General features: G+C 47.2%; 1 protein-coding gene across 1 annotated transcript; it reads right to left on the minus strand.

Moving 5' to 3' along the window:
* Positions 1-18,547: 18,547 nt before the first annotated feature.
* LOC109741565 (beta-glucosidase 7) lies at positions 18,548-22,724 on the minus strand. Its single transcript, XM_020300650.3, has 11 exons — positions 22,087-22,724; positions 21,720-21,778; positions 21,177-21,252; positions 21,000-21,071; positions 20,787-20,874; positions 20,084-20,327; positions 19,749-19,864; positions 19,437-19,654; positions 19,311-19,342; positions 19,100-19,202; positions 18,548-18,983 (listed from the first exon to the last, which is right to left on the minus strand). Exons 1-11 carry the CDS (start codon positions 22,325-22,327, stop codon positions 18,709-18,711), a joined length of 1,524 nt encoding a protein of 507 aa, XP_020156239.1. The 5' UTR covers positions 22,328-22,724; the 3' UTR covers positions 18,548-18,708.
* Positions 22,725-27,731: the final 5,007 nt, after the last annotated feature.

The following is a 27,731-nucleotide window of genomic DNA, read 5'->3' on the forward strand; positions in this document are numbered from 1 at the left end:
TATGGCCATCATCATCTTGTGCTTGTGATCTCCATCTCCGAAGCACCGTCATGATCACCATCATCACCGGCGCGACACCTTGATCTTCATCGTAGCATCGTTGTCGTCTCGCTAATCTTATGCTTCTACGACTATCGCTACCGCTTAGTGATAAAGTAAAGCATTATAGGGCGATTGCATTGCATACAATAAAGCAAAAACCATATGGCTCCTGCCAGTTGCCGATAACTCAGTTACAAAACATGATTGTCTCATACAATAAAATTTAGCATCATGTCTTGACCATATCACATCACAACATGCCCTTCAAAAACAAGTTAGACGTCCTCTACTTTGTTGTTGCAAATTTTACGTGGCTGCTACGGGCTTAGCAAGAACCGTTCTTACCTACGCATCAAAACCACAACGATAGTTTGTCAAGTTGGTGCTGTTTTAACCTTCGCAAGGACCGGGCGTAGCCACACTCGGTTCAACTAAAGTTGGAGAAACTGACACCCGCCAGCCACCTGTGTGCAAAGCACGTCGGTAGAACCAGTCTCGCGTAAGCGTACGCGTAATGTCGGTCCGGGCTGCTTCATCCAACAATACCGCCGAACCAAAGTATAACATGCTGGTAAGCAGTATGACTTATATCGCCCACAACTCACTTGTGTTCTACTCGTGCATATAACATCAACGCATAAAACCTGGCTCGGATGCCACTGTTGGGGAACGTAGTAATTTTAAAAATTTCCTACGCACACGCAAGATCATTGTGATGCATAGCAACGAGAGGGGAGAGTGTTGTCCACGTACCCTCGTAGACCGAAAGTGGAAGCGTTAGCACAACGCGGTTGATGTAGTCATACGTCTTCACGATCCGACCAATCAAGTACCGAACGCACGGCACCTTCGAGTTCAGCACACGTTCAGCCTGATGACGTCCCTCGAACTCCGATCCAGCTGAGTGTTGAGGAAGAGTTTCGTCAGCACGACGGCGTGGTGACGATGATGATGTTCTACCGATGCAGGGCTTCGCCTAAGCACCGTACAGTATTATCGAGGTGGACTATGGTGTAGGGGGGCACCGCACACGGCTAAAAGATCAAACGATCAATTGTTGTGTCTCTAGGGTGCCCCTGCCCCCGTATATAAAGGAGCAAGGGGGGAGGTGCGGCCGGCCAGGAGGGGCGCGCCAGGTGGAGTCCTACTCCCACCGGGAGTAGGACTCCCTCCCTTTTCCTAGTTGGATTAGGAGTGGAGGGGGAAAGAGGAGGGAGAAAGGAAGGAAAGGGGGGGCGCCGCCCCCTCTCCTTGTCCTATTCGGACTAGGGGGGGGAGGGGCGCGCGGCCCTGCCCTGGCCGCCTCTCCTCTTCTCCACAAAGGCCCACTATGGCCCATTAAGCCCCCGGGGGGTTCCGGTAACCCCTCGGTACTCCGGTAAAATCTCGACTTCACCCGGAACACTTCTGATACCAAATATAGGCTTCCAATATATCAATCTTCATGTCTCGACCATTTCGAGACTCCTCGTCATGTCCGTGATCACATCCGGGACTCCAAACAACCTTCGGTACATCAAAACATATAAACTCATAATATAACTATCATCGAAACGTTAAGCGTGCGGACCCTACGGGTTCGAGAACTATGTAGACATGACCGAGATATGTCTCCGGTCAATAAGCAATAGCGGAACCTGGATGCTCATATTGGCTCCCACATATTCTACGAAGATCTTTATCGGTCAGACCGCATAACAACATACGTTGTTCCCTTTGTCATCGGTATGTTACTTGCCCGAGATTCGATCGTCGGTATCTCAATACCTAGTTCAATCTCGTTACCGGCAAGTCTCTTTACTCGTTCCGTAATACATCATCCCACAACTAACTCATTAGTTGCAATGCTTGCAAGGTTTAAGTGATGTGCATTACTGAGAGGGCCCAGAGATACCTCTCCGACAATCGGAGTGACAAATCCTAATCTCAAAATACGCCAACCCAACGAGTACCTTCGGAGACACCTGTAGAGGACCTTTATAATCGCACAGTTACGTTGTGACGTTTGGTAGCACGCAAAGTGTTCCTCAGGTAAACGGGAGTTGCATAATCTCATAGTCATAGGAACATGTATAAGTCATGAAGAAAGCAATAGCAACATACTAAACGATCGAGTGCTAAGCTAACGGAATGGGTCAAGTCAATCACATCATTCTCCTAATGATGTGATCCCGTTAATCAAATGACAACTCATGTCTATGGCTAGGAAACATAACCATCTTTGATCAACGAGCTAGTCAAGTAGAGGCATACTAGTGACACTCTGTTTGTCTATGTATTCACACAAGTATTATATTTCCGGTTAATACAATTCTAGCATGAATAATAAACATTTATCATGATATAAGGAAATAAATAATAACTTTATTATTGCCTCTAGGGCATATTTCCTTCAAAAGCTTCCGCGGTAAGATGATGGAGATCATGGTGTCATGCCGGTGACGATGGAGATCAAAGGCACAAGATGATGATGGCCATATCATGTCACATATTATGATTGCATGTGATGTTTATCATTTATACATCTTATTTTGCTTAGTTCGGCGGTAGCATTATAAGATGATCTCTCACTAAATTTCAAGATAAAAGTGTTCTCCCTGAGTATGCACCGTTGCCAAAGTTCGTCGTGCCCAGACACCTCGTGATGATCGGGTGTGATAAGCTCTACGTCCATCGACAACGGGTGCAATCCAGTTTTGCACACGCAGAATACTCGGGTTAAACTTGACAAGCCTAGCATACGCAGATATGGCCTCGGAACACTGAGACCAAAAGGTCGAGCGTGAATCATAGAGTAGATATGATGAACATAGTGATGTTCACCATTGAAAACTACTCCATTTCACGTGATGATCGGTTATGGTTTAGTTGATTTGGATCACATGATCACTTAGATGATTAGAGGGATGTCTATCTAAGTGGGAGTTCTTAAGTAATATGATTAATTGAACTTTAATTTATCATGAACTTAGTCCTGGTAGTATTAGCATATCTATGTTGTAGATCAATAGCTCGCGTTGTTGCTTCCCTATGTTTTATATATGTTCCTAGAGAAAACTAAGTTGAAAAATGATAGTAGCAATGATGCGGACTGGGTCCGTGATCTGAGGTTTATCCTCATTGCTGCATAGAACAATTATGTCCTTGATGCACCGCTAGGTGACATACCTATTGCAGGAGCAAATGCAGACGTTATGAACGTTTGGCTAGCTCAATATGATGACTACTTGATAGTTTAGTGCTCCATGCTTAACGGCTTAGAATCGGGACTTCAAAGACGTTTTGAACGTCATGGACCATATGAGATGTTCCAGGAGTTGAAGTTAATATTTCAAGCAAATACCCGAGTTGAGAGATATGAAGTCTCCAACAAGTTCTATAGCTAAAAGATGGAGGAGAATAGCTCAAGAAGTGAGCATGTGCTCAGATTGTCTGGGTACTACAATCGCTTGAATCAAGTGGGAGTTAATCTTCTAGATAAAATAGTGATTGACAAAATTCTCTAGTCACCATCACCAAGTTACTAGAACTTCGTGATGAACTATAATATGCAAGGGATAACGGAAACGATTCCCAAGCTCTTCGTGATGCTGAAATCGACGAAGGTGGAAATCAAGAAAAGCATCAAGTGTTGATGGTTGACAAGACCATGAGTTTCAAGAAAAGGGCAAAGGAAAGAAGGGGAACTTCAAGAAGAACGGCAAGCAAGTTGCTGCTCGAGTGAAGAAGCCCAAAGCTCGAGTGGCGATGTGAACTAGATTATTGACTCTAGTGCAAGTGGGAGACTGAAGGAAATATGCCCTAGAGGCAATAATAAAGTATTATTTATTTCCTTATATCATGATAAATGTTTATTATTCATGCTAGAATTGTATTAATCGGAAACATAATACATGTGTGAATACATAGACAAACAGAGTGTCACTACTATGCCTCTACTTGACTAGCTCGTTAATCAAAGATGCTAGCCATAGACATAAGTTGTCATTTGATTAACAAGATCACCTCATTAGGAGAATGACGTGATTGACTTGACCCATTCCGTTAGCTTAGCACTCGATCGTTTAGTATGTTGCTATTGCTTTCTTCATGACTTATACATGTTCTATGACTATGAGATTATGCAACTCCCGTTTACCGGAGGAACACTTTGTGTGCTACCAAACGTCGCAACGTAAATGGGTGATTGTAAAGGTGCTCTACAGGTGTCTCCAAAGGTACTTGTTGGGTTGGCGTATTTCGAGATTAGGATTTGTCACTCCAATTGTCGGAGAGGTATCTCTGGGCCCACTCGGTAATGCACATCACTATAAGCCTTGCAAGCATTGTGACTAATGAGTTAGTTGCGGGATGATGTGTTACGGAACGAGTAAAGAGACTTGCCGGTAACGAGATTGAACTAGGTATCGAGATACCGACGATCAAATCTCGGGCAAGTAACATACCGGTGACAAAGGGAACAACGTATGTTGTTATGCAGTCTGACCGATAAAGATCTTCGTAGAATATGTGGGAGCCAATATGGGCATCCAGGTCCCGCTATTGGTTATTGACCGGAGACGTGTCTCGGTCATGTCTACATAGTTCTCGAACCCGTAGGGTCCGCGCGCTTAACGTTACGATGACAGTTTTATTGAGTTTTGATGTACCGAAGGAGTTCGGAGTCCCGGATGAGATCAGGGATATGACGGGGAGTCTCGAAATGGTCGAGACGTAAAAATCGATATATTGGACGACTATATTTGGACTTCGGAAAGGTTCCGAGTGATTCGGGTATTTTTCGGAGTACCGGAGAGTTACGGGAATTCGTATTGGGCCTTAATGGGCCATACAGGAAAGGAGAGAAAGGCCTCAAAAGGTGGCCGCACCCCTCCCCATGGTCTGGTCCGAATTGGACTAGGGAAGGGGGGCGCACCCTTCCTTCTTTCTCCTTTCCCCTTCCCTTCTTCTACTCCCACAAGGAAAGAAGGAGTCCTACTCCCGGTGGGAGTAGGACTCCCCCCTATAGATCAATAGCTCGCGTTGTTGCTTCCGTGTGTTTATTTTTGATATGTTCCTAGAGAAAAAATTATGTTGAAAGATGTTAGTAGCAAAGATGCGGATTGGATCCGTGATCTGAGGATTATCCTCATTGCTGCACAGAAAAATTATGTTCTTGATGCACCGCTAGGTGACAGACCTATTGCAGGAGCAGATGCAGATGTTATGAACGTTTGGCTAGCTCAATATGATGACTATTTGATAGTTTAGTCACCATGCTTAACGGCTTAGAATCGGGACTTCAAAGACGTTTTGAACGTCATGGACCATATGAGATGTTCCAGGAGTTGAAGTTAATATTTCAAGCAAATACCCGAGTTGAGAGATATGAAGTCTCCAACAAGTTCTATAGCTAAAAGATGGAGGAGAATTGCTCAACTAGTGAGCATGTGCTCAGATTGTCTGGGTACTACAATCGCTTGAATCAAGTGGGAGTTAATCTTCCAGATAAAATAGTGATTGACAGAATTCTCTAGTCACCATCACCAAGTTAGTAGAACTTCGTGATGAACTATAGTATGAAAGGGATGGCAAAAGTAATTCCCGAGCTCTTCGCGATGCTGAAATCGACGAAAGTAGAAATCAAGAAAGAGCACCAAGTGTTGATGGTTAACAAGACCACTAGTTTCAAGAAAAGGGCAAAGGAATAGAAGGGGAACTTCAAGAAGAACGGCAAGCAAGTTGCTGCTCAAGTGAAGAAGCCTAAGTCTGGTCCTAAGCCTGAGACTAAGTGCTTCTACTGCAAAGGGACTGGTCACTGGAAGCGGAACTACCCCAACTATTTGGTGGATAAGAAGGATGGCAAAGTGAACAAAGGTATATTGGATATACATGTTATTGATGTGTACTTACTAGTGTTTATAGCAACCCCTCAGTATTTGCTACTGGTTCAGTTGCTAAAGAGTAGTAACTCGAAACGGGAGTTGCAGAATAAACAGAGACTAGTAAAAGGCGAGGTGACGATGTGTGTTGGAAGTAATTTCAAGATTGATATGATCATCATCGCACACTCCGTGTACTTTCGGGATTAGTGTTGAAACTAAATAAGTGTTATTTGGTGTTTGCGTTGAGCATGAATATGATTTGATCATGTTTATTGCAATACGGTTATTCATTTAAGTTAGAGAACAATTGTTGTTCTGTTTACATGAATAAAAACCTTCTATGGTCATACACACCAACGAAAATGGTTTGTTGGATCTCGATCGTAGTGATACACATATTCATAATATTGAAGCCAAAAGAGCAAAGTTAATAATGATAGTTCAACTTATTTGTGGCACTGCCGTTTAGGTCATATTGGTGTAAAGCGCATGAAGAAACTCCATAGTGATGGCATTTTGGAATCACTTGATTATGAATCACTTGATGCTTGTGAACCGTGCCTCATGGGCAAGATGACTAAAATGCCGTTCTCCGGAACTATGGAGAGAGCAACAGATTTGTTGGAAATCATACATACAGATGTATGTGGTCCGATGAAAATTGAGGCTCGTAGCAGGTATCATTATTTTCTGACCTTCACAGATGATTTGAGCAGATATGGGTATATCTACTTAATGAAACAGAAGTCTGAAACATTTGAAAAGTTCATATAATTTCAGAGTGAAGCGGAAAATCATCGTAACAAGAAAATAAAGTTTCTACGATCTGATCGTGGAGAAGAGTATTTGAGTTACGAGTTTGGCCTTCAGTTAAAACAATGTGAAATAGTTTCACTACTCACGCCACCTGGAACACCACAGTGTAATGGTGTGTCCGAACATCGTAACCGTACTTTATTAGATATGGTGCGATATATGATGTCTCTTACCGATCTACCACTATCGTTTTTGGGGTTATGCATTAGAGACAGCTACATTCACGTTAAATAGGGCACCATCAAAATCCGTTGAGACGACGCCTTATGAACTGTGGTTTGGCAAGAAACCAAAGTTGTCGTTTCTTAAAGTTTGGGGCTGCGATGCTTATGTGAAAAAGCTTCAACCTGATAAGCTCGAACCCAAATCGGAGAAATGTGTCTTCATAGGATACCCAAAGGAGACTGTTGGGTACACCTTCTATCACAGATCCGAAGGCAAGACATTCGTTGCTAAGAATGGATCCTTTCTAGAGAAGGAGTTTTCTCTCGAAAGAAGTGAGTGGGAGGAAAGTAGAACTTGATGAGGTAAATGTACCCGCTCCCTTATTGGAAAGTAGTTCATCACAGAAATCTGTTCCTGTGACTTCTACACCAATTAGTGAGGAAGTTAATGATGATGATCATGTAACTTCAGATCAAGTTACTACCAAACCTCGTAGGTAAACCAGAGTAAGATCCGCACCAGAGTGGTACGGTAATCCTGTTCTGAAGGTTATGTTACTAGACCATGACGAACCTACGAACTATGAAGAAGCGATGGTGAGCCCAGATTCCACGAAATGGCTTGAGGCCATGAAATCTGAGATAAGATCCATATATGAGAACAAAGTGTGGACTTTGATTGACTTGCCCAATGATCGGCAAGCCATTGATATTAAATGGATCTTCAAGAGGAAGACGGACGCTGATAGTAGTGTTACTATCTACAAAGCTAGACTTGTCGGAAAAAAGTTTTTGACAAAGTTCAAGGTGTTGACTACGATGAGATTTTCTCACTCGCAGCGATGCTTAAGTCTGTCCGAATCATGTTTAGCAATTGCCGCATTTTATGAAATCTGGCAAATGGGTAAACAAAACTGCATTCCTTAATGGATTTATTAAAGAAGAATTGTATATGATGCAACAGAAGGTTTTGTCAATCCTAAAGGTGCTAATTTGCAAACTCCAGCGATCCATCTATGGACTGGTGCAAACATCTCGGAGTTGGAATATACGCTTTGATAAGTTGATCAAAGGATATAGTTTTATACAGACTTGCGGTGAAGCCTGTATTTACAAGAAATTGAGTGGGAGCACTACAGCATTTCTGATAAGTATATGTGAATGACATATTGTTAATCAGAAATAATGTAGAATTATTCTGCAAAGCATAAAGGAGTGTTTGAAAGGAGTTTTTCAAAGATAGACCTCGGTGAAGCTGCTTACATATTGAGCATCAAGATCTATAGAGATAGATGAAGACGCTTGATAAGTTTTTCAATGAGTACATACCTTAACAAGATTTTGGAGTAGTTCAAAATAGAACAGTCAAAGAAAGAGTTCTTGCCTGTGTTACAAGGTGTGAAATTGAGTAAAGACTCAAAGCCCGACCACGGCAAAAGATAGAAAGAGAATGAAAGTCATTCCCTATGCCTTGGCCATAGGTTCTATAAAGTATGCCAGGCTATGTACCAGATCTATTGTATACCCTACACTGATTTTGGCAAGGGAGTACAATAGTGATCTAGGAGTAGATCACTGGACAACGGTCAAAATTATCCTTAGTGGAATAAGGATATGTTTCTCGATTATGGAAGTGACAAAAGGTTCATCGTAAAGGGTTACGTCGATGCAAGTTTTGACACTAAATCTAGATGACTCTAAGTCTTGGTCTAGATACATATTGAAAGTGGGAGCAATTAGCTAGAGTAGCTCCGTGCAGAGCATTGTAGACATAGAAATTTGCAAAATACTTACGGATCTGAATGTGACAGACCCGTTGACTAAAATTATCTCACAATCAAAACATGATCACACCTTAGTACTCTTTGGGTGTTAATCACATAGCGATGTGAAATAGATTATTGACTCTAGTAAACCCTTTGAGTGTTGGTCACATAGAGATGTGAACTATGGGTGTTAATCACATGGTGATGTGAATTATTAATGTTAAATCACATGGCGATGTGAACTAGATTATTGACTCTAGTGCAAGTGGGAGACTGAAGGAAATATGCCCTAGAGGCAATAATAAAGTATTATTTATTTCCTTATATCATGATAAATGTTTATTATTCATGCTAGAATTGTATTAACCGGAAACATAATACATGTGTGAATACATAGACAAACAGAGTGTCACTACTATGCCTCTACTTGACTAGCTCGTTAATCAAAGATGGTTATGTTTCCTAGCCATAGACATAAGTTGTCATTTGATTAACAAGATCACCTCATTAGGAGAATGACGTGATTGACTTGACCCATTCCGTTAGCTTAGCACTCGATCGTTTAGTATGTTGCTATTGCTTTCTTCATGACTTATACATGTTCTATGACTATGAGATTATACAACTCCCGTTTACCGGAGGAACACTTTGTGTGCTACCAAACGTCACAACGTAAATGGGTGATTGTAAAGGTGCTCTACAGGTGTCTCCAAAGGTACTTGTTGGGTTGGCGTATTTCGAGATTAGGATTTGTCACTCCAATTGTCGGAGAGGTATCTCTGGGCCCACTCGGTAATGCACATCACTATAAGCCTTGCAAGCATTGTGACTAATGAGTTAGTTGCGGGATGATGTGTTACGGAACGAGTAAAGAGACTTGCCGGTAACGAGATTGAACTAGGTATCGAGATACCGACGATCAAATCTCGGGCAAGTAACATACCGGTGACAAAGGGAACAACGTATGTTGTTATGCGGTCTGACCGATAAAGATCTTCGTAGAATATGTGGGAGCCAATATGGGCATCCAGGTCCCGCTATTGGTTATTGACCGGAGACGTGTCTCGGTCATGTCTACATAGTTCTCGAACCCGTAGGGTCCGCACGCTTAACGTTACGATGACAGTTTTATTGAGTTTTGATGTACCGAAGGAGTTCGGAGTCCCGGATGAGATCGGGGATATGACGAGGAGTCTCGAAATGGTCGAGACGTAAAAATCGATATATTGGACGACTATATTTGGACTTCGGAAAGGTTCCGAGTGATTCGGGTATTTTTCGGAGTACCGGAGAGTTACGGGAATTCGTATTGGGCCTTAATGGGCCATACGGGAAAGGAGAGAAAGGCCTCAAAAGGTGGCCGCACCCCTCCCCATGGTCTGGTCCGAATTGGACTAGGGAAGGGGGGCGCACCCTTCCTTCTTTCTCCTTTCCCCTTCCCTTCTCCTACTCCCACAAGGAAAGGAGGAGTCCTACTCCCGGTGGGAGTAGGACTCCCCCCTATGGCGCGCCTCTCCCCTTGGCCGGCTGCCTCCCCCTTGCTCCTTTATATACGGGGGCAGGGGGGCACCCCAGAGACACAACAATTGATCCTTGAGATCTCTTAGCCGTGTGCGGTGCCCCCCTCCACCATATTACACCTCGATAATACCGTTGCGGAGCTTAGGCGAAGCCCTGCGTCGGTGGAACATCATCATCGTCACCACGCCGTCGTGCTGATGAAACTCTTCCTCAACACTCGGCTGGATCGGAGTTCGAGGGACGTCATCGAGCTGAACGTGTGTAGAACTCGGAGGTGCCGTACGTTCGGTACTTGATCGGTCGGATCGTGAAGACGTACGACTACATCAACCGCGTTATGATAACGCTTCCGCTATCGGTCTACGAGGGTACGTGGACAACACTCTCCCCTCTCGTTGCTATGCATCACCATGATCTTGCGTGTGCGTAGGAATTTTTTTGAAATTACTACGTTCCCCAACAACAACTTATTTGTGGCACTGCCGTTTAGGATATATTGGTGTAAAGCGCATGAAGAAACTCCACGCTGATGGGGTTTTGGAATCACTTGATTATGAATCAGTTGATGCTTGCGAACCATGCCTCATGGGCAAGATGACTAAGACCCCGTTCTCCGGAACAATGGAGCGAGCACAGACTTGTTGGAAATAATACATACTGATGTATGCAGTCCGATGAGTGTTGAGGCTCGCGACAGGTATCATTATTTTCTGACCTTCACAGATGATTTGAGTAGATATGGGTATATCTACTTGATGAAACACAAGTCTGAAACATTTGAAAAGTTCAAAGAATTTCAGAGTGAAGTGGAGAATCATCGTAACAAAAACAAAAGTTTCTACGATATGATCGCAGAGGTAAAATATTTAAATTACGAGTTTGGCCTTCAATTAAAACAATGTGGAATAGTTTCACAAACTCATGCCACCTGGAACACCACAGCATAATGGTGTGTCCGAACGTCATAACCGTACTTTATTGGATATAGTGCAATCTATGATGTCTCTTACCGATTTACCACTATCGTTCTGGGGTTATGAATTAGAGACAACTGCATTCACATTAAATAGGGCACCGTCTAATCCGTTGAGACGACACCGTATGAACTATGGTTTGGCAAGCAACCTAAGCTGTCGTTTCTTAAAGTTTGGGGTTGCGATGCTTATGTGAAAAAGTTTCATCCTGATAAGCTCAAACCCAAATCGGAAAGGTGTGTCTTCATAGGATACCCAAAAGTTACTGTTGGGTACACCTTCTATCATAGATCCGAAGGCAAGATATTCGTTGCTAAGAATGGATCCTTTCTAGAGAAGGAGTTTCTCTCGAAAGAAGTGACTGGGGGGAAAGTAGAACTTGATGAGGTAACTGTACCTGCTCCCTTATTGGAAAGTAGTTCATCACAGAAATCTGTTCCTGTGACTCCTACACCAATTAGAGAGGAAGCTAATGATGATGATCATGTGACTTCAGACCAAGTTACTACCGAACCTCATAGGTCAACCAGAATAAGATCCGCACAAGAGTGGTACGGTAATCCTGTTCTGAAGGTCATGTTACTTGACCATGACGAACCTACGAACTATGAGGAAGCGATGATGAGCCCAGATTCCGCGAAATGGCTTGAGGCCATGAAATCTGAGATGGGATCCATGTATGAGAACAAAGTGTGAACTTTGGTTGACTTGCCCGATGATCGGCAAGCCATAGAAAATAAATGGATCTTCAAGAGGAAGACGGATGCTGATAGTAGTGTTACTATCTACAAAGCTAGAATTGTCGCAAAAGGTTTTCGACAAGTTCAAGGTGTTGACTACGATGAGAGTTTCTCACTCGTATCTATGCTTAAGTATGTCTGAATCATGTTAGCAATTGCCGCATTTTATGAAATCTGGCAAATGGATAAACAAAATTGCATTCCTTAATGGATTTATTAAAGAAGAGTTGTATATGATGCAACCAGAAGGTTTTGTCAATCCTAAAGGTGCTAACAAAATATGCAAGCTCCAGTGATCCATCTATGGACTGGTGCAAGCATCTCGGAGTTGGAATATACGCTTTGATAAGTTGATCAAAACATATAGTTTTATACAGACTTGCGGTGAAGCCTGTATTTACAAGAAAGTGAGTGGGAGCACTACAGCATTTCTGATAAGTATATGTGAATGACATATTGTTGATCGGAAATAATGTAGAATTATTCTGCAAAGCATAAAGGAGTGTTTGAAAGGAGTTTTTCAAAGAAAGACCTCGGTGAAGCTGCTTACATATTGAGCATCAAGATCTATAGAGATAGATCAAGACGCTTGATAAGTTTTTTCAATGAGTACATACCTTGACAAGATTTTGAAGTAGTTCAAAATGGAACAGTCAAAAAAAGAGTTCTTGCCTGTGTTACAAGGTGTGAAATTGAGTAAGACTCAAAGCCTGACCACGGCAGAAGATAGAAAGAGAATGAAAGTCATTCCCTATGCCTCAGCCATAGGTTCTACAAAGTATGCCATGCTGTGTACCATATCTATTGTATACCCTACCACTGAGTTTGGCAAGGGAGTACAATAGTGATCTAGGAGTAGATCACTGGACAGCGGTCAAAATTATCCTTAGTGGAATAAGGATATGTTTCTCGATTATGGAGGTGACAAAAGGTTCGTCGTAAAGGGTTACGTCGATGCAAGTTTTTTGACACTGATCCAGATGACTCTAAGTCTCAATCTGGATACATATTGAAAGTGGGAGCTATTAGCTAGAGTAGCTCCGTGCAGAGCATTGTAGACATAGAATTTGCAAAATACTTACGGATCTGAATGTGGCAGACCCGTTGACTAAAATTATCTCACAAGCAAAACATGATCACACCTTAGTACTCTTTGGGTGTTAATCACATAGCGATGTGAACTAGATTATTGACTCTAGTAAACCCTTTGGGTGTTGGTCACATGACGATGTGAACTATGGGTGTTAATCACGTGGCGATGTGAATTATTGGTGTTAAATCACATGGCGATGTGAACTAGATTATTGACTCTAGTGCAAGTGGGAGACTGAAGGAAATATGCCCTAGAGGCAATAATAAAGTTATTATTTATTTCCTTATATCATGATAAATGTTTATTATTCATGCCAGAATTGTATTAACCGGAAACATAATACATGTGGGAATACATAGAAAAACATAGTGTCACTAGTATGCCTCTACTTGACTAGCTCATTGATCAAAGATGGTTGAGTTTCCTAGCCATAGACATGAGTTGTCATTTGATTAGCGGGATCACATCATTAGGAGAATGATGTGATTGAGTTGACCCATTCCATTAGCTTAGCACTCGATTGTTTAGTATGTTGCTATTGCTTTCTTCGTGACTTATACATGTTCCTATGACTATGAGATTATGCAACTCCCGTTTACCGGAGGAACACTTTGTGTGCTACCAAATGTCACAACGTAACTGGGTGATTATAAAGGTGCTCTACAGGTGTCTCCGAAGGTACTTGTTGGGTTGACGTATTTCGAGATTAGGATTTGTCACTCCGATTGTCGGAGAGGTATCTCTGGGCCCACTCGGTAATGCACATCACTATAAGCCTTGCAAGCATTGTAACTAATGAGTTAGTTGCGAGATGATGTATTATGGAACAAGTAAAGAGACTTGCCGGTAACGAGATTGAACTAGGTATTGAGATACCGACGATCGAATCTCGGGCAAGTAACATACCGATGACAAAGGGAACAACGTATGTTGTTATGCGGTCTGACCAATAAAGATCTTCGTAGAATATGTGGGAGCCAATATGAGCATCCAGGTTCCGCTATTGGTTATTGACCGGAGACATGTCTCGGTCATGTCTACATAGTTCTCGAACCCGTAGGGTCCGCACACTTAAAGTTTCGATGACGGTTATGTTATGAGTTTATGAGTTTTGATGTACCGAAGGTTGTTCGGAGTCCCGCATATGATCACGGACATGACGAGGAGTCTCGAAATGGTCGAGACATAAATATTGATATATTGGAAGCCTATATTTGGATATCGGAAGTGTTCCGGGTGAAATCGGGATTTTACCGGAGTACCGGGGTTACCGGAACCCCCCCTGGGGGGCTTATTGGGCCTACATGGGCCTTAGTGGAAATAGAGGGCAACAAGGGCAGTGTGGGGCGCGCCCCCCAAGGCCCAAACCGAATTGGTTTAGGGCAAAGGGGGCCGTCCCCCTCTTTCCTTCTCCTCCTCTCCCTTTCCTTCCCCCTCTCCTTCTCCTCCTCTCCCTTTCCTTCCCCCTCTCCTACTCCTACTAGTAATAGGAGTCCTACTCCTAGTGGGAGTAGGACTCCCCCTTGGTGCGCCTCTCCCTGGCTGGCCGCCTCCTCCCCTTGCTCCTTTATATACGGGGGCAAGGGGGCACCCCAGAGACAAAACAATTGATCGTTTGATCTTTTAGCCGTGTGCGGTGCCCCCCTCCACCATAGTCCACCTCGATAATACTGTAGCGGTGCTTAGGCGAAGCCCTGCGTCGGTAGAACATCATCATCGTCACCACGCCGTCGTGCTGACGAAACTCTCCCTCAACACTCGGCTGAATCGGAGTTCGAGGGACGTCATCGGGCTGAACGTGTGCTGAACTCGGAGGTGCCGTGCGTTCGGTACTTTATCGGTCGGATCATGAAGACGTACGACTACATCAACCGCGTTGTGCTAACGCTTCCGCTTTTGGTCTACGAGGGTACGTGGACAACACTCTCCCCTCTCGTTGCTATGCATCACCATGATCTTGCGTGTGCGTAGGAATTTTTTTGAAATTACTACATTCCCCAACAGAACGGTGGAGCTGTCAGTTGGTGCAGTTCTAAACAAAGCGTCGTGGCGGGATCTACGTGTGAAGCGGAGTACATAGCTGCTTCGGAAGCAGCAAATGAAGGAGTCTGGATGAAGGAGTTCATATCCGATCTAGGTGTCATACCTAGTGCATCGGGTCCAATGAAAATCTTTTGTGACAATACTGGTGCAATTGCCTTAGTGAAGGAATCCAGATTTCACAAGAGAACCAAGCACATCAAGAGACGCTTCAATTCCATCCGGGATTTAGTCCAGGCGGGAGAGATAGAAATTTGCAAGATACATACGGATCTGAATGTTGCAGACCCGTTGACTAAGCCTCTTCCACTAGCAAAACATGATCAACACCAAGGCTACATGGGTGTTAGAATCATTACAGTGTAATCTAGATTATTGACTCTAGTGCAAGTGGGAGACTGAAGGAAATATGCCCTAGAGGCAATAATAAAGTTATTATTTATTTCCTTATATCATGATAAATGTTTATTATTCATGCTAGAATTGTATTAATCGGAAACATAATACTTGTGTGAATACATAGACAAACAGAGTGTCACTAGTATGCCTCTACTTGACTAGCTCGTTGATCAAAGATGGTTATGTTTCCTAGCCATTGACATGAGTTGTCATTTGATTAATGGGATCACATCATTAGGGGAATGCCGTGATTGACTTGACCCATTCCGTTAGCTTAGCACACGATCGTTTAGTATTCTGCTATTGCTTTCTTCATGACTTATACATGTTCCTATGACTATGAGATTATGCAACTCCCGTTTACCGGAGGAACACTTTGTGTGCTACCAAACGTCACAACGTAACTGGGTGATTATAAAGGTGCTCTACACGTGTCTCCGAAGGTACTTGTTGGGTTGGCGTATTTCGAGATTAGGATTTGTCACTCCGATTGTCGGAGAGGTATCTCTGGGCCCACTCGGTAATGCACATCACTTAAGCCTTGCAAGCATTGCAACTAATGAGTTAGTTGCGGGATGATGTATTACAGAACGAGTAAAGAGACTTGTCGGTAACGAGATTGAACTAGGTATTGAGATACCGACGATCGAATCTCGGGCAAATAACATACCGATGACAAAGGGAACAACGTATGTTGTTATGCGGTCCGACCGATAAAGATCTTCGTAGAATATGTGGGAGCCAATATGAGCATCCAGGTTCCGCTATTGGTTATTGACCAGAGACGTGTCTCGGTCATGTCTACATAGTTCTCGAACCCGTAGGGTCCGCACGCTTAAAGTTTCGATGACAGTTATATTATGAGTTTATATGTTTTGATGTACCGAAGGTTGTTCGGAGTCCCGGATGTGATCACTGACATAACGAGGAGTCTCGAAATAGTCGAGACATGAAGATTGATATATTGGACGACTATATTCGGACACCGGAATGGTTCCGGGGGTTATCGGATATATACCGGAGTACCGGGGGTTACCGGAACCCCCCGGGGGATTAATGGGCCTATATGGGCCTTAGTGGAGAAGAGGAGGGGCGGCCAGGGCAGGCCGCGCGCCCCCTCCCCCTCTAGTCTGAATTGGACAAGGAGGGGGGGGGGGGGGCGGCGCCCCCCTTTCCTTCTTCTCCTCCTCCTCTTTCCCCCCTTCTCCTAATCCAACAAGGAAGGGAGGGAGTCCTACTCCCGGTGGGAGTAGGACTCCTCCTGGCGCGCCCCTCTCCTGGCCGGCCGCCTCTCCCCCCCCCTTGCTCCTTTATATACGGGGGCAGGGGGCACCCCAAAGACACAACAATTGATCTATTGATCTTTTAGCCGTGTGCGGTGCCCCCCTCCACCATAGTCCACCTCGATAATACTGTAGCGGTGCTTAGGCGAAGCCCTGCGTCGGTAGAACATCATCATCGTCACCACACCGTCGTGCTGACGAAACTCTCCCTCAACACTCGGCTGGATCGGAGTTCGAGGGACGTCATCGGGCTGAACGTGTGCTGAACTCGGAGGTGCCATGCGTTCGGTACTTGATCGGTCGGATCGTAAAGACGTACGACTACATCAACCGCGTTGTGCTAACGCTTCCGCTTTCGGTCTATGAGGGTACGTGGACAACACTCTCCCCTCTCGTTGCTATGCATCACCATGATCTTGCGTGTGCGTAGGAATTTTTTTGAAATTACTACGTTCCCCAACATTCCCCCCGTCGCTCGCAGGAGCGATGCGGGGGTTCACGAAAGGGGCGTCTCTCAACAGTCAACCTTATTCAACCTTCACGAAGTTGCCGCTGCCGCCTCGCCTCATGGAGCAAAAATAAAACACCTAAAACACAAAGCAGGATCCCTCAAGGGCCGGGGTCCACCGCGCCTCCATGGCCCGACGATCAACGAAGATGAGGCGGACCAGCGGCAGCGCGGACGGGGGCAGAGGAACCCTAAGCTATTTTCATGTCAAATTCAAGTGTGTCTGTTCTCCTATTAATCAGCATCTCATTGCATAGTCTACATCATACTGGAATCAGCTGGAACTCTACATCACCATCATACATACAGGAAAAAAAGACCAGGAAGGTATTCTACAATGGAGGATCATGAGGACGACATCTTCGGGTTTGCCTTCTCCCACCCGCCGCAGGAGTCGTCGCAGCAGCTCTCCTCGCCGATGACCCTGTTGACGGTCCTGCCGACGCAGCTGGAGGAGGCGCAGCCGCCGTCCCTGGCGTTGTCGAAGTCCGGCGCGAAGCCGAGGAACATCGGCGGCTGCGTCTCCATCCCGTGGTTGCTGCCCAGCGTCCCGTACTGCTTCTCGACGCCGCCGTCCTCCCGGAACCTGACCTTGCACCCGCCGCCGTCCTCCCTGCAGAGGAGCAGGTCGTGGCCGGGGTTCCAGAAGATGCGCACGCCGTGCGCCCAGCACAGGTTGGCGCCGCGGTAGGAGCAGAGCACCTCGAACACCTCGTCGCCGCGCACCGCCGGGATCGACATGCGCGCCTCCTCCGCGCTGGGGATCTCCGCCCGCTCCGACCAGACCGGCGCGCTCAGGTTGTGCTCGCTGTAGCCGTGGCACAGCAGCTGCACGTTGCCGTCCGCCATGTCCAGCTCCTCGCCCACCTGCTGCTCGTTGGTCACCACGATCAGCAGCTTCGGCGCGGCGCCCGGCAGGAACGGGGACGGCAGGCGGGGGCACCGGTACCGGAGGAAGTAGCTGGTCGCCACCACCGCGGCAATCAAGACGGCGAGGACCACGATCTTGACCGGCCCCGCGGCCATGACGGCGACGACAACGACGATGATGCTGCGACGGCGGTGGCGCGCCGGCGGAACTTAGGACCGTGGAGATGGGGCTGCGCGTACGTGTGCGGTCGAGGCTGGCATGCAAAGTGGCGCGCGCCTCGCTCATGCATGTTTCGCCGTGATCCTTCCTTGGGCTGAGGGAGGCCACAGCGGAGGAAGGCAAACTTAGGCAGCGGACAGAGACGAATGAGCTCGTTTTTTCCTCTAGGAGGCAAGAGCTGCACTGCCTAATTTTGGGGTGTTTGCTCACCTGGCTAAATTTGCCGATCGACCAAGAACACATGAAATGCAACACTCAAATATCATGCCAACTTTTATTCTCATTTGGTAGAGCAAAGCATGCTCTGAAGTCTGAATTATGGTTCCATTCGAACAACAGTAGGCATAAACTCAGCAAGATGATGACAACATCAGGATGGTTGGGTAATTCAGAGGCACTCCATATATATCAGTGCTGGAGCAGGTCTCTGAACCAGTAGGCCGACGCCTTGGGGTGCCGATCCAGGGTGGGGCTGTTGAAGTCGACGTACACGATGCCGAACTTGGATGAGTAGCCGGAGATCCACTCGAAGTTGTCGAGGAGAGACCACGCGAAGTAGCCGAGGACGTTGGCGCCGCCGTCGATGGCCTTCTTCAGCTCGCTGAGGTAGCTCCGGTAGAACCGGACCCTCGTCGCGTCCCGCAAGTACTGGTCGCGGGTGAGGCCCCCCGGCTGATCCATTCCTGGCAACATGATGATAATTATAAAGTTAGTATATGCATGACAAGATGAAGGAGAGGCATGAAACCGAGGAAGATGATATGGAGCTTCAAAAAAGGATGAAGTATTTATCCAGTACCGTTTTCCGTTATGACAATAGCTGGGTTTCCATACTTCTGGCTGAGGTAGTGCACGCATCCGTACATCCCCGACGGGACGATGTAAAGCCAGTTAGAATTCGCCTACAAGAGTTCACAAGGATTGATCATGTTAATTTTGAACACAACGGTGCAAATAATGTCCGAGAAAATAGAGCTGAAAAAGGTTGCAGCTAAGAGCTACACACACACCTTTGGTCCAATCGGTTTGCCATTTCTCTCAACTGCAAAGATTTCGGCGATGATTAAAAGGGTGAACCGACAATATTCATCGGAATGCGATGATGTAAAACCTAGAGCTTGAGACAAGAAACTCACAGGCATAGGTAACCTGCCAATCGGCTGAGTAGCTGGTCGGCGTCTGCTGCGTCAACTTCTGCCCCTTCATGAGGCTGGCCGTGTACTGGTTGATCCCAATGTAGTCTGCTGAGCCCTTGACCAATTTAGCTTCACTGGGAGTGAACCTGGGCAACCTCTCTTTCACAAGGTCTTGCATTATCTGTGGGTAATGCCCGTTTATTAGCGGGTCGACAAACCTGCATCCAATGCAACGTTTGATGGTATAAGCATTGGTATATATTTTGTTTATCTATCTGAAATGCTTTGTCAGAGGATACTAGTATGGCCTACCAGCCAACATGGAAGTCCCTGGCTCTTTGAGCTGCTGCTTGGTCTTCAGTTGAGTTGGTAAGAGCCTCGTACCAGTTGAAGTCCAGAACTATTCCAACCTTCCCCTTCTGAGCTGCCTGCATTTTTAAAAACAAATATTCAGATACTATTCTATCATCAGTCTAGACAGAATGATGTTCACCACAAATCATACATATCTGATATCTCAAGATTTCTTGTCACTTACGGGTTAGGGAAATAATACTAATACATGTAGTAAGAAAAAATAATTCAAACTACACTCCTGAAAGCTGAGCCTAGTATGATTTACTCTTATAATTCAAGTAGAAAAATACCTGATACTTATTCCGGTATCTTGCAACTGCATAACCATGTGCTAAGAGAAAATTGTGAGCAACGATGTAAGGTTCTGTTGCTGAGTTGCCACCGGCAGCGCATTTGCTGCACCTTTGAGGAGGATTCGACCCTACATCGTAACCAAGAAGCGCAACTATCCTTGGTTCGTTGAATGTAAACCAGTGCTTTACACGATCGCCAAAGGTCTTAAAACAAAAGTCAGCGTAGTCTGCAAATAGTCCCCTACAGAACAAATATTATGAAGATAGTCATGCATTGCTCATTGTTCAACCTTTCATATCAGAGGTACAAACTGTATAGCATGCTGTATTTATCTAGAAAAACATATAGTGCCTGTATGTTGTGCATTTTACTTTCGGGTAAACATACAAAAACTTCCACAGGCATAATGTTCATGCTCAATACGCAAAGTCACTTTAGACAATTACTGTACACAGAGTCACAGAGTAACTGGTAATTTGTCTAAACCATTTTTGCTTTCTCAGGTATATATGCTACTCCCTCCCTCCCACAATATAAGAGCGTTTTTGACACTAGTGTAGTGTCAAAAACACTCTTATATTATGGGACGGAGGGAGTAGCTTCTAATTCCGAACTACAAGTATACAGTAACTCCAAGGTGAGAAGGTAAATGTAGCACATGAGTACATAGAAAGCTACTAGAATATTAGTTTGACTTACACCGTCTTTGCATTTAACCAGCCTCCATACTTCTTCTCAAGTGCAAGAGGGAGATCGTAGTGGTAAAGATTAATATAAGGAGTAATGCCTGCTCAGTTTTCATGGAAGCATTCAGATATTAATGTATTCAGGTTCCCATGGAGGTTTCACAGGTTGAAGCAGATGGTTAGTTCCGCGCAAAAATGGAAATAGATGATTAGTTATATGCTATACCTTTCTGAAGAAGGTAGTTTATCAGATTATTGTAATACGCGACGCCTTCTTGGTTAACTTTTCCGTCACCATCTGCGCAAGTCAAAGATGAATAAGGGTGGTAACTCTTGTGTTTCATTCAGTATAATATTGGAGTTATGTATTAGCATGCTACGGTTCCAGCCAAACTCGGAGTACCTGGGAAGATTCTGGACCATGAGATAGAAAACCGGTAGGCATCGAAATTTAATCCTTTCATGAGGTTAACATCTTCCTGTGCCAACATAAAAGAACACATCGTAAGGCCCTGGGAGTTCTTTCTCTGATAGTTGTAGTGTGAATGTCAACAATTAGTACTGCGCTGGGATGTCAACTTTTGTGAACTGTGATATATGCAGTTGTAATTTTGTAGCGTTTACAGTTAGTACTGTGCCGGGAGATGTCAATCAGCTCATTTTTTGTCAAATGTGATCTCTGCAGTGTTATTTTGAAATGGGTACAGATATTTCACTTGTAGAAAGCTTGGTCAGCCATCGCTTCACTGACCAAATTAAAAGAAGATAGACATTGCCCCCCATGAGCTTCTATATTGAACAAGATATGGTATCTACTTTTTTTGCAGTGCGGTAAAGAACCCAGAGGAGCAGTAAAACTCATATTTCAACTAATTTCTAACATGGAGGTTATTATGATTTCCAACACTAAAAGATGCGCCTCTGTTTGCTCCGGATGTGGTAGTACCTTGTAGCGATGATACTGATCCGTAGTAACATCTGCATTTTGATTGCCCGCAATATTTCCTGCTCATTGCAACATAAATAAGAAAAATGTCAGTGTGCATGGATGAGGTCGAAGAAGAACAATGCACTTTGGATCTCAGTTCAAAATTCTACATCGAGTGTTTAGTCGCCTATTAACTGGTTTTACCCTTGGCAAATGTTCAAATCCTTGTCGGAAAATACATCGGAACTACGGAGTAGTGCTAAGCAACTCACTGGCCACCCCTAAAAAAAAGCAACTCACTGGCCACTGGCCACTGGTAACTCGCCGGTGCTAAGCAAGAGACAGACGAGACGAGACGAAACTGAGAGAGACGAGCGTATCTCACCTGGGACGTGGGCGAACGCGTCCCAGATGGAAGGCCCGCGGCCGCCGCCGGCGGCCATGCCCTCGACCTGGTACGCCGACGTGGCCGTCCCGAAGACGAAGCCCTTGGGGAAGGACGCCCTGCTCAGCCCGCCCAGCCAGTTGGGCCGGCGCGGCGACGCCCCCGCGCCCGCGGCTCCCACGCCATGGCACGCCGCCGCCACCAGCGCGAGCAGCAGCAGCACCGCGGACCTCGCGGCCATCTCGCGGCCGACCGACAAACCCCGCTCGGCGCTCGCACGACGGAGTGGCACACTCTTGCTCGCTGTTCACACCCACCCTCTGGCCACTGGTAACTCGCTACTCGCTAGCAATGCCAGAGCAGCGGCACGCTCTTCAAGCAGTATTTGTGGGCGCGTCCTAATAATTGCCGGAGGGCATCTTTTCTGGCGGAGCGCGCGCGTGGTCGAGGCTGGCGGCACGGACGTGCTGGAGTGTTCCAGTGGCTGACACGGCGTGACACGGCCGGGCGCCGGTGATAACGCCGCGTGGGCCACGGTGTCCTTCCCCAAGGACCAGCTGACGGACGGTCTAGGGGGAGAAGGAAGGAAGGGGTGACGAGGCGTGGCCGGCCGGAATGATTAATGGCGGCCAGTTCACGCCTGTCGGCGAGCGTCACGTGGCGGGGTCTTCCTCCGGGGGTCGGGCATGTGACGCGCCGCGGCATGTGGTGGCGTGGAGGGTGGGGTGGGATCATGGGATGGCGCGGATAGCGGAGGTACGAGCCTCGAGCCTGGCGGCGACGAACATGTCGCGGTCCGTGCGCCCCTGCGTTGTGTGTCCACCGCGCGGCCAACCACGGTTTACCTCGGAGGTGTGGCCTGGGGCTCTCAGCTGCACGGGCACCAGTCGGTGCTGCATACACTAGCCAGGTTGACATGCTGCCGTTGATTTTTTTTTTTTTTTGAAAGATCCACTTGGGAAGCGATGGTACGATAAGATCAGCCCCCTCCATGCTGTTGGATGGAGCACCGAACAGCCGTCCGATCTCTGCAGCCTTTGCAACAAGACTAGTGTCACCCACTTTGCAACTTTTGCCTTGTTGCGATCCGTTGCACCGTTTCTTCTTCCTCCTTTTCCTTTGAAACAAGGCCTCTGCTGCAGTCGCAACAAAAAGACTTCTACTTAGCTGGCCAATCCAGACAACGTCTCACAAATAAAAATCTGGCCGCCTTGTGCGATCACAATAAAAAACGCAGTAAAAAGATCTGGATCAATTGTAAAAGTTTACAAAAGCTTCAAGTCCTCATTGAATCTCCGTTTGCATCCACATACATAGGGTTGGTTCTCTTCCATTAAAGATTGCATCCATTGCCGGTGCTGCCAATGCTACCAGCTCTAAAAGAAGGGCACATTGTGGTACTTGCTCCAAGGAGGATGGGCATGTCACATGTGCTTGAGTTAACGCAAACGACTTTACGTACTAGGAAAATCTGGTGGTGCCGTGGTGGTGAGCTGCCAAGGCTCCTTTCCTTTCCAATTTCTCAACTGGAACAAGTGAATAACCATGATGAGGTTGTTGGTGCGGTGAGCTTTTACAATAGTGGCAGATCGAGCCGTCCAGGAGCACGCCCTACGGAGTTTCCTTCTAGGGTTCCTCGCGCTGCCGCCGGAGCCCGCCGCCGCTAACCCTCTCTCCCCCTCCTCAATCCCTCCCTCCCTCCTCCCTCCCCCGTTACCCCCCCCCCCCCCCGTGTCGCCTCCGAGAGCGAGGCGTCCGTGGGCTCCTTCCCCATTCCCCTCCAGCGCTCCCCCCCTCGCTCCTCCCTCCTCCCGCCGCCGCCAGCCTTTCCCCGCGCGCGGCCCCCCTGCTCGGGCGGTGGTGGCTGGCGGCGTTGCCCTTCGGCCGGCGGCCGTGGTGCTGCGTGCCAAGGTGGCTCTCGACGTGTGACGCCCCCGATTTGACCGTACACTAATCATGCACGCAAATGTGTACGATCAAGATCAGGGACTCACGGGAAAATATCACAACACAACTCTACAACATAAATAAGTCATACAAGCATCATAATACAAGCCAGGGGCCTCGAGGGCTCGAATACAAGTGCTCGATCACAGACGAGTCAGCGGAAGCAACAATATCTGAGTACAGACATAAGTTAAACAAGTTTGCCTTAAGAAGGCTAGCACAAACTGGGATACAGATCGAACAAGGCGCAGGCCTCCTGCCTGGGATCCTCCTAACTACTCCTGGTCGTCGTCAGCGGCCTGCACGTAGTAGTAGGCACCTCCAGTGTCGTAGGTGTCGTCGTCGACGGTGGCGTCTGGCTCCTGGACTCCAACATCTGGTTGCGACAACCAGATAGAAAGGAAAGGGGGAAAAGAGGGAGAGAAGCAACCGTGAGTACTCATCCAAAGTACTCGCAAGCAAGGAGCTATACTACATATGCATGGGTATATGTGTAAAGGGGCATATCAATGGACTGTACTGCAGAATGCCAGAATAAAAGGGGGATAGCTAGTCCTGTCGAAGACTACGCTTCTGGCCATCTCCATCTTGTAGCATGTAGAAGAGAGTAGATTGAAGTCCTCCAAGTAGCATTGCATAGCATAATCCTACCCGGCGATCCCCTCCTCGTCGCCCTGTTAGAGAGCGATCACCGGGTTGTATCTGGCACTTGGAAGGGTGTATTTTATTCAGTATCCAGTTCTAGTTGTCATAAGGTCAAGGTACAACTCCGGGTCGTCCTTTTACCGAGGGACACGGCTATTCGAATAGATAAACTTCCCTGCAGGGGTGCACCACATAACCCAACACGCTCGATCCCATTTGGCCGGACACACTTTTCTGGGTCATGCCCGGCCTCGTAAGATCAACACGTCGCAGCCCCACCTAGGCTCAACAGAGAGGTCAGCACGCCGGTCTAAACCTATGCGCGCAGGGGTCTGGGCCCATCGCCCTATGCACACCTGCACGTTGCGTACGCGGCCGGAAGCAGACCTAGCCCCCTTAATACAAGCGCGAGCTTACGGTCCAATGCGGCGCGCGCCACTCAGTTGTTGACGTCAAAAGAGCTTCGGCTGATACCACGACGTCGGGATACCCATAACTACTCCCCACGTAGATGGTTAGTGCGTATAGACCAAATGGCCAGACTCAGATCAAATACCAAGATCTCGTTAAGCGTGTTAAGTAACCGCGAACGCCGACCAGGGCCAGGCCCACCTCTCACCTAGGCGGTCTCAACCTGCCCTGTCGCTCCGCCACAAAGATCCACTCGCGGGTACTCCTACGAGCCGACCCGACTTTAGTCATCACATGTGTCATGTATATAGTATATAAGTATATACCCGTGATCACCGCCCAGGTGATCACGGCCCGATAGTATAGCACAGCAGACGGACAAGAATGTAGGGCCACTGATGGAAAACTAGCATCCTATACTAAGCATGTAGGATTGCAGGTAAAGGTAACAACAGTAGTAGCAAGGATAGGCTATGCATCAGGATAGGATATCGAAAAGCAGTAACATGCTACACTCCTCTAATGCAAGCAGTATAGAGAAGAATAGGCGATATCTGGTGATCAAGGGGGGGGGGCTTGCCTGGTTGCTCTGGTAAGTAGGAGGGGTCGTCAACTCCGTAGTCGAACTGGGCAGCAGCAGTGTCGGTCTCGTAGTCTACCGGAGAGAAGAGGGGGAAGAAACAGTAAATACAATGCAAACATAAACATGACGATGCGTGACATGACAATGAGCAGTGCGAGGTGTGTCCTAACGCGACAGTAGGTGGTACCGGCGAAGGGGGGGGACATCCGGGAAAGTATTCCCGATGTTTTGCGTTTTCGGACAGATGGACCGGAGGGGGAAAGTTGCGAGTTCGATAGGTTAGGGAGGTGTGGTGGACGAACGGACTGCGTATCAGGATTCGTCTCGTCGTTCTGAGCAACTTTCATGTAGAAAACATTTTCATCCGAGTTACGGTTTAAAAGATATGAATTTTCAAAGATTATTTGAATTTCTGGAATTATTTGAATTAAGCAAAAATGAATTATGACGTCAGCATGAGGTAATGCTGACGTCAGCAGGTCAACAGGTCGGCTGACCAGTCAAACCAGACAGGTGGGTCCAGTGGGACCCACATGTCATTGACAGGGCACTAACAGAGTTTTATAATTAACTTAAACAAGGTTATTAGCAGGTAGGCCCCACCTGTCAGTGCCTATTTAGATTAATTAATTAGTTTTATTTATAAAAACATTTTTTTTGTTAATTATGCGGCGGGGCCCGCATGTCAGTGGCTGGGGCCTGCCCAGTCAGCAGTTGACTGGGGTCAACCCAGTCAACTGGGCCACCAGGGCCCACTGGCAGCGACCTAGGGGGTGGCCCCAGGTGTGCCAGCTCAGCGCGGCCGGCGGCTCAACGCCGGCGACGCCAAACGCGGCGGCGCGGCTCGGATCTCGCCGGATTTCGCCTACGGGGCTCGGGAAGGAGCGGGGCTAGTCTCATTCGAACGAGCTCGCAGCGCCGCATCCAGTGGTGGCCGTAGCTTCGCCGGACTTGGCCGGAATCGGCGCCGGCGAGTGGCGGAGGTGGCGGCGTGCACGGGTGCTCGACGAAAACGGAGCTACGGCGTGCTATCGAGCAAACGGAGGGGCTGGGGAGTATCTACGCGCTGTGGGGAGTGCAACGGGCTTGAGCCCGTGACCAAAAGGTCACCGGAGCCTTGCCGGCGGCGAGCTCCGCGGCGACGCGTTCAGACGCAAGCAGAGCGGCGGCTACGAGAGCTCAAGAGGCCAGGAGAGCGAGGGGAGAGGATGAGGGGCTCACCGCGCGGCGCAAGAAAGGCCCGTGGGAGGCTTAGTAGCAGCAGCAGTCGCCGGAGTCGAAGAAGACGGCGGCGACCCGAGGAAGAAGGCGACGGCGTTGGGGGTGATGTAGGGGGTCCCGGCTCGAGCAAGTGGTCGGGGAGGACGGGCTCGACGTGGCGGAGCTCGTGGACACGTCGAGGTCGCGAGAAAAGCACGGTGGTCGCGTGAACGACGGAGAACGGCGGCGACCGCGTCGGTCTCCTCTCCAGAACGAAGGAGAGGGTGAGGGGAGAGGTGGATCTGGGGGAGGGGAGGCGCAGAGGCGAGCGAGAGGGGCAAGTGGGAGGGATGGGCGGAGGCCGAGGCGTCGGGGCGGCCTTATCCTCCCCCGTCGCCGGCGAGGGGGTGCGGCGGGGACCTGCCCTGTTCCGACCCCGGTCGGGGGAACAGGGAAGGGGAGGGCATGGTCGAGCGAGGTGGGCCAGGCCGGCTGGGCCTGGGGTCGGCCCAGTTGGGCCAGGGTCCAGTGGGGGAAGGGGGGGTTCCTTTTCTTGTTTGTGTTCTTTTTTCTTTTTGTTCTGTTTTCTCTTTATTTATTTATTTTCTTTTCTGTTTTAATTCATTTAAAAGCATTTAGGCATTTTATAAAAATGTGATTACTTCACCATAATTACCGATGCAATAATTGACATGGCCCGAACATTTTTATTATAATATTTGAAAACTTTTGTCGTTTGACTTATTTAGGATTTAAATTTGAAACGGTTTTGAATTAACCCGAGATTAATTTCAGTGACAGAGGTGACGTGCCATCATTAACGTGAGACTACTGTAGCATGATTATCCGGGCGTTACAA

Source organism: Aegilops tauschii, chromosome 4 (assembly GCF_002575655.3).
Source record: "Aegilops tauschii subsp. strangulata cultivar AL8/78 chromosome 4, Aet v6.0, whole genome shotgun sequence".
In the NCBI taxonomy this organism is placed as follows: Eukaryota; Viridiplantae; Streptophyta; class Magnoliopsida; order Poales; family Poaceae; genus Aegilops; species Aegilops tauschii.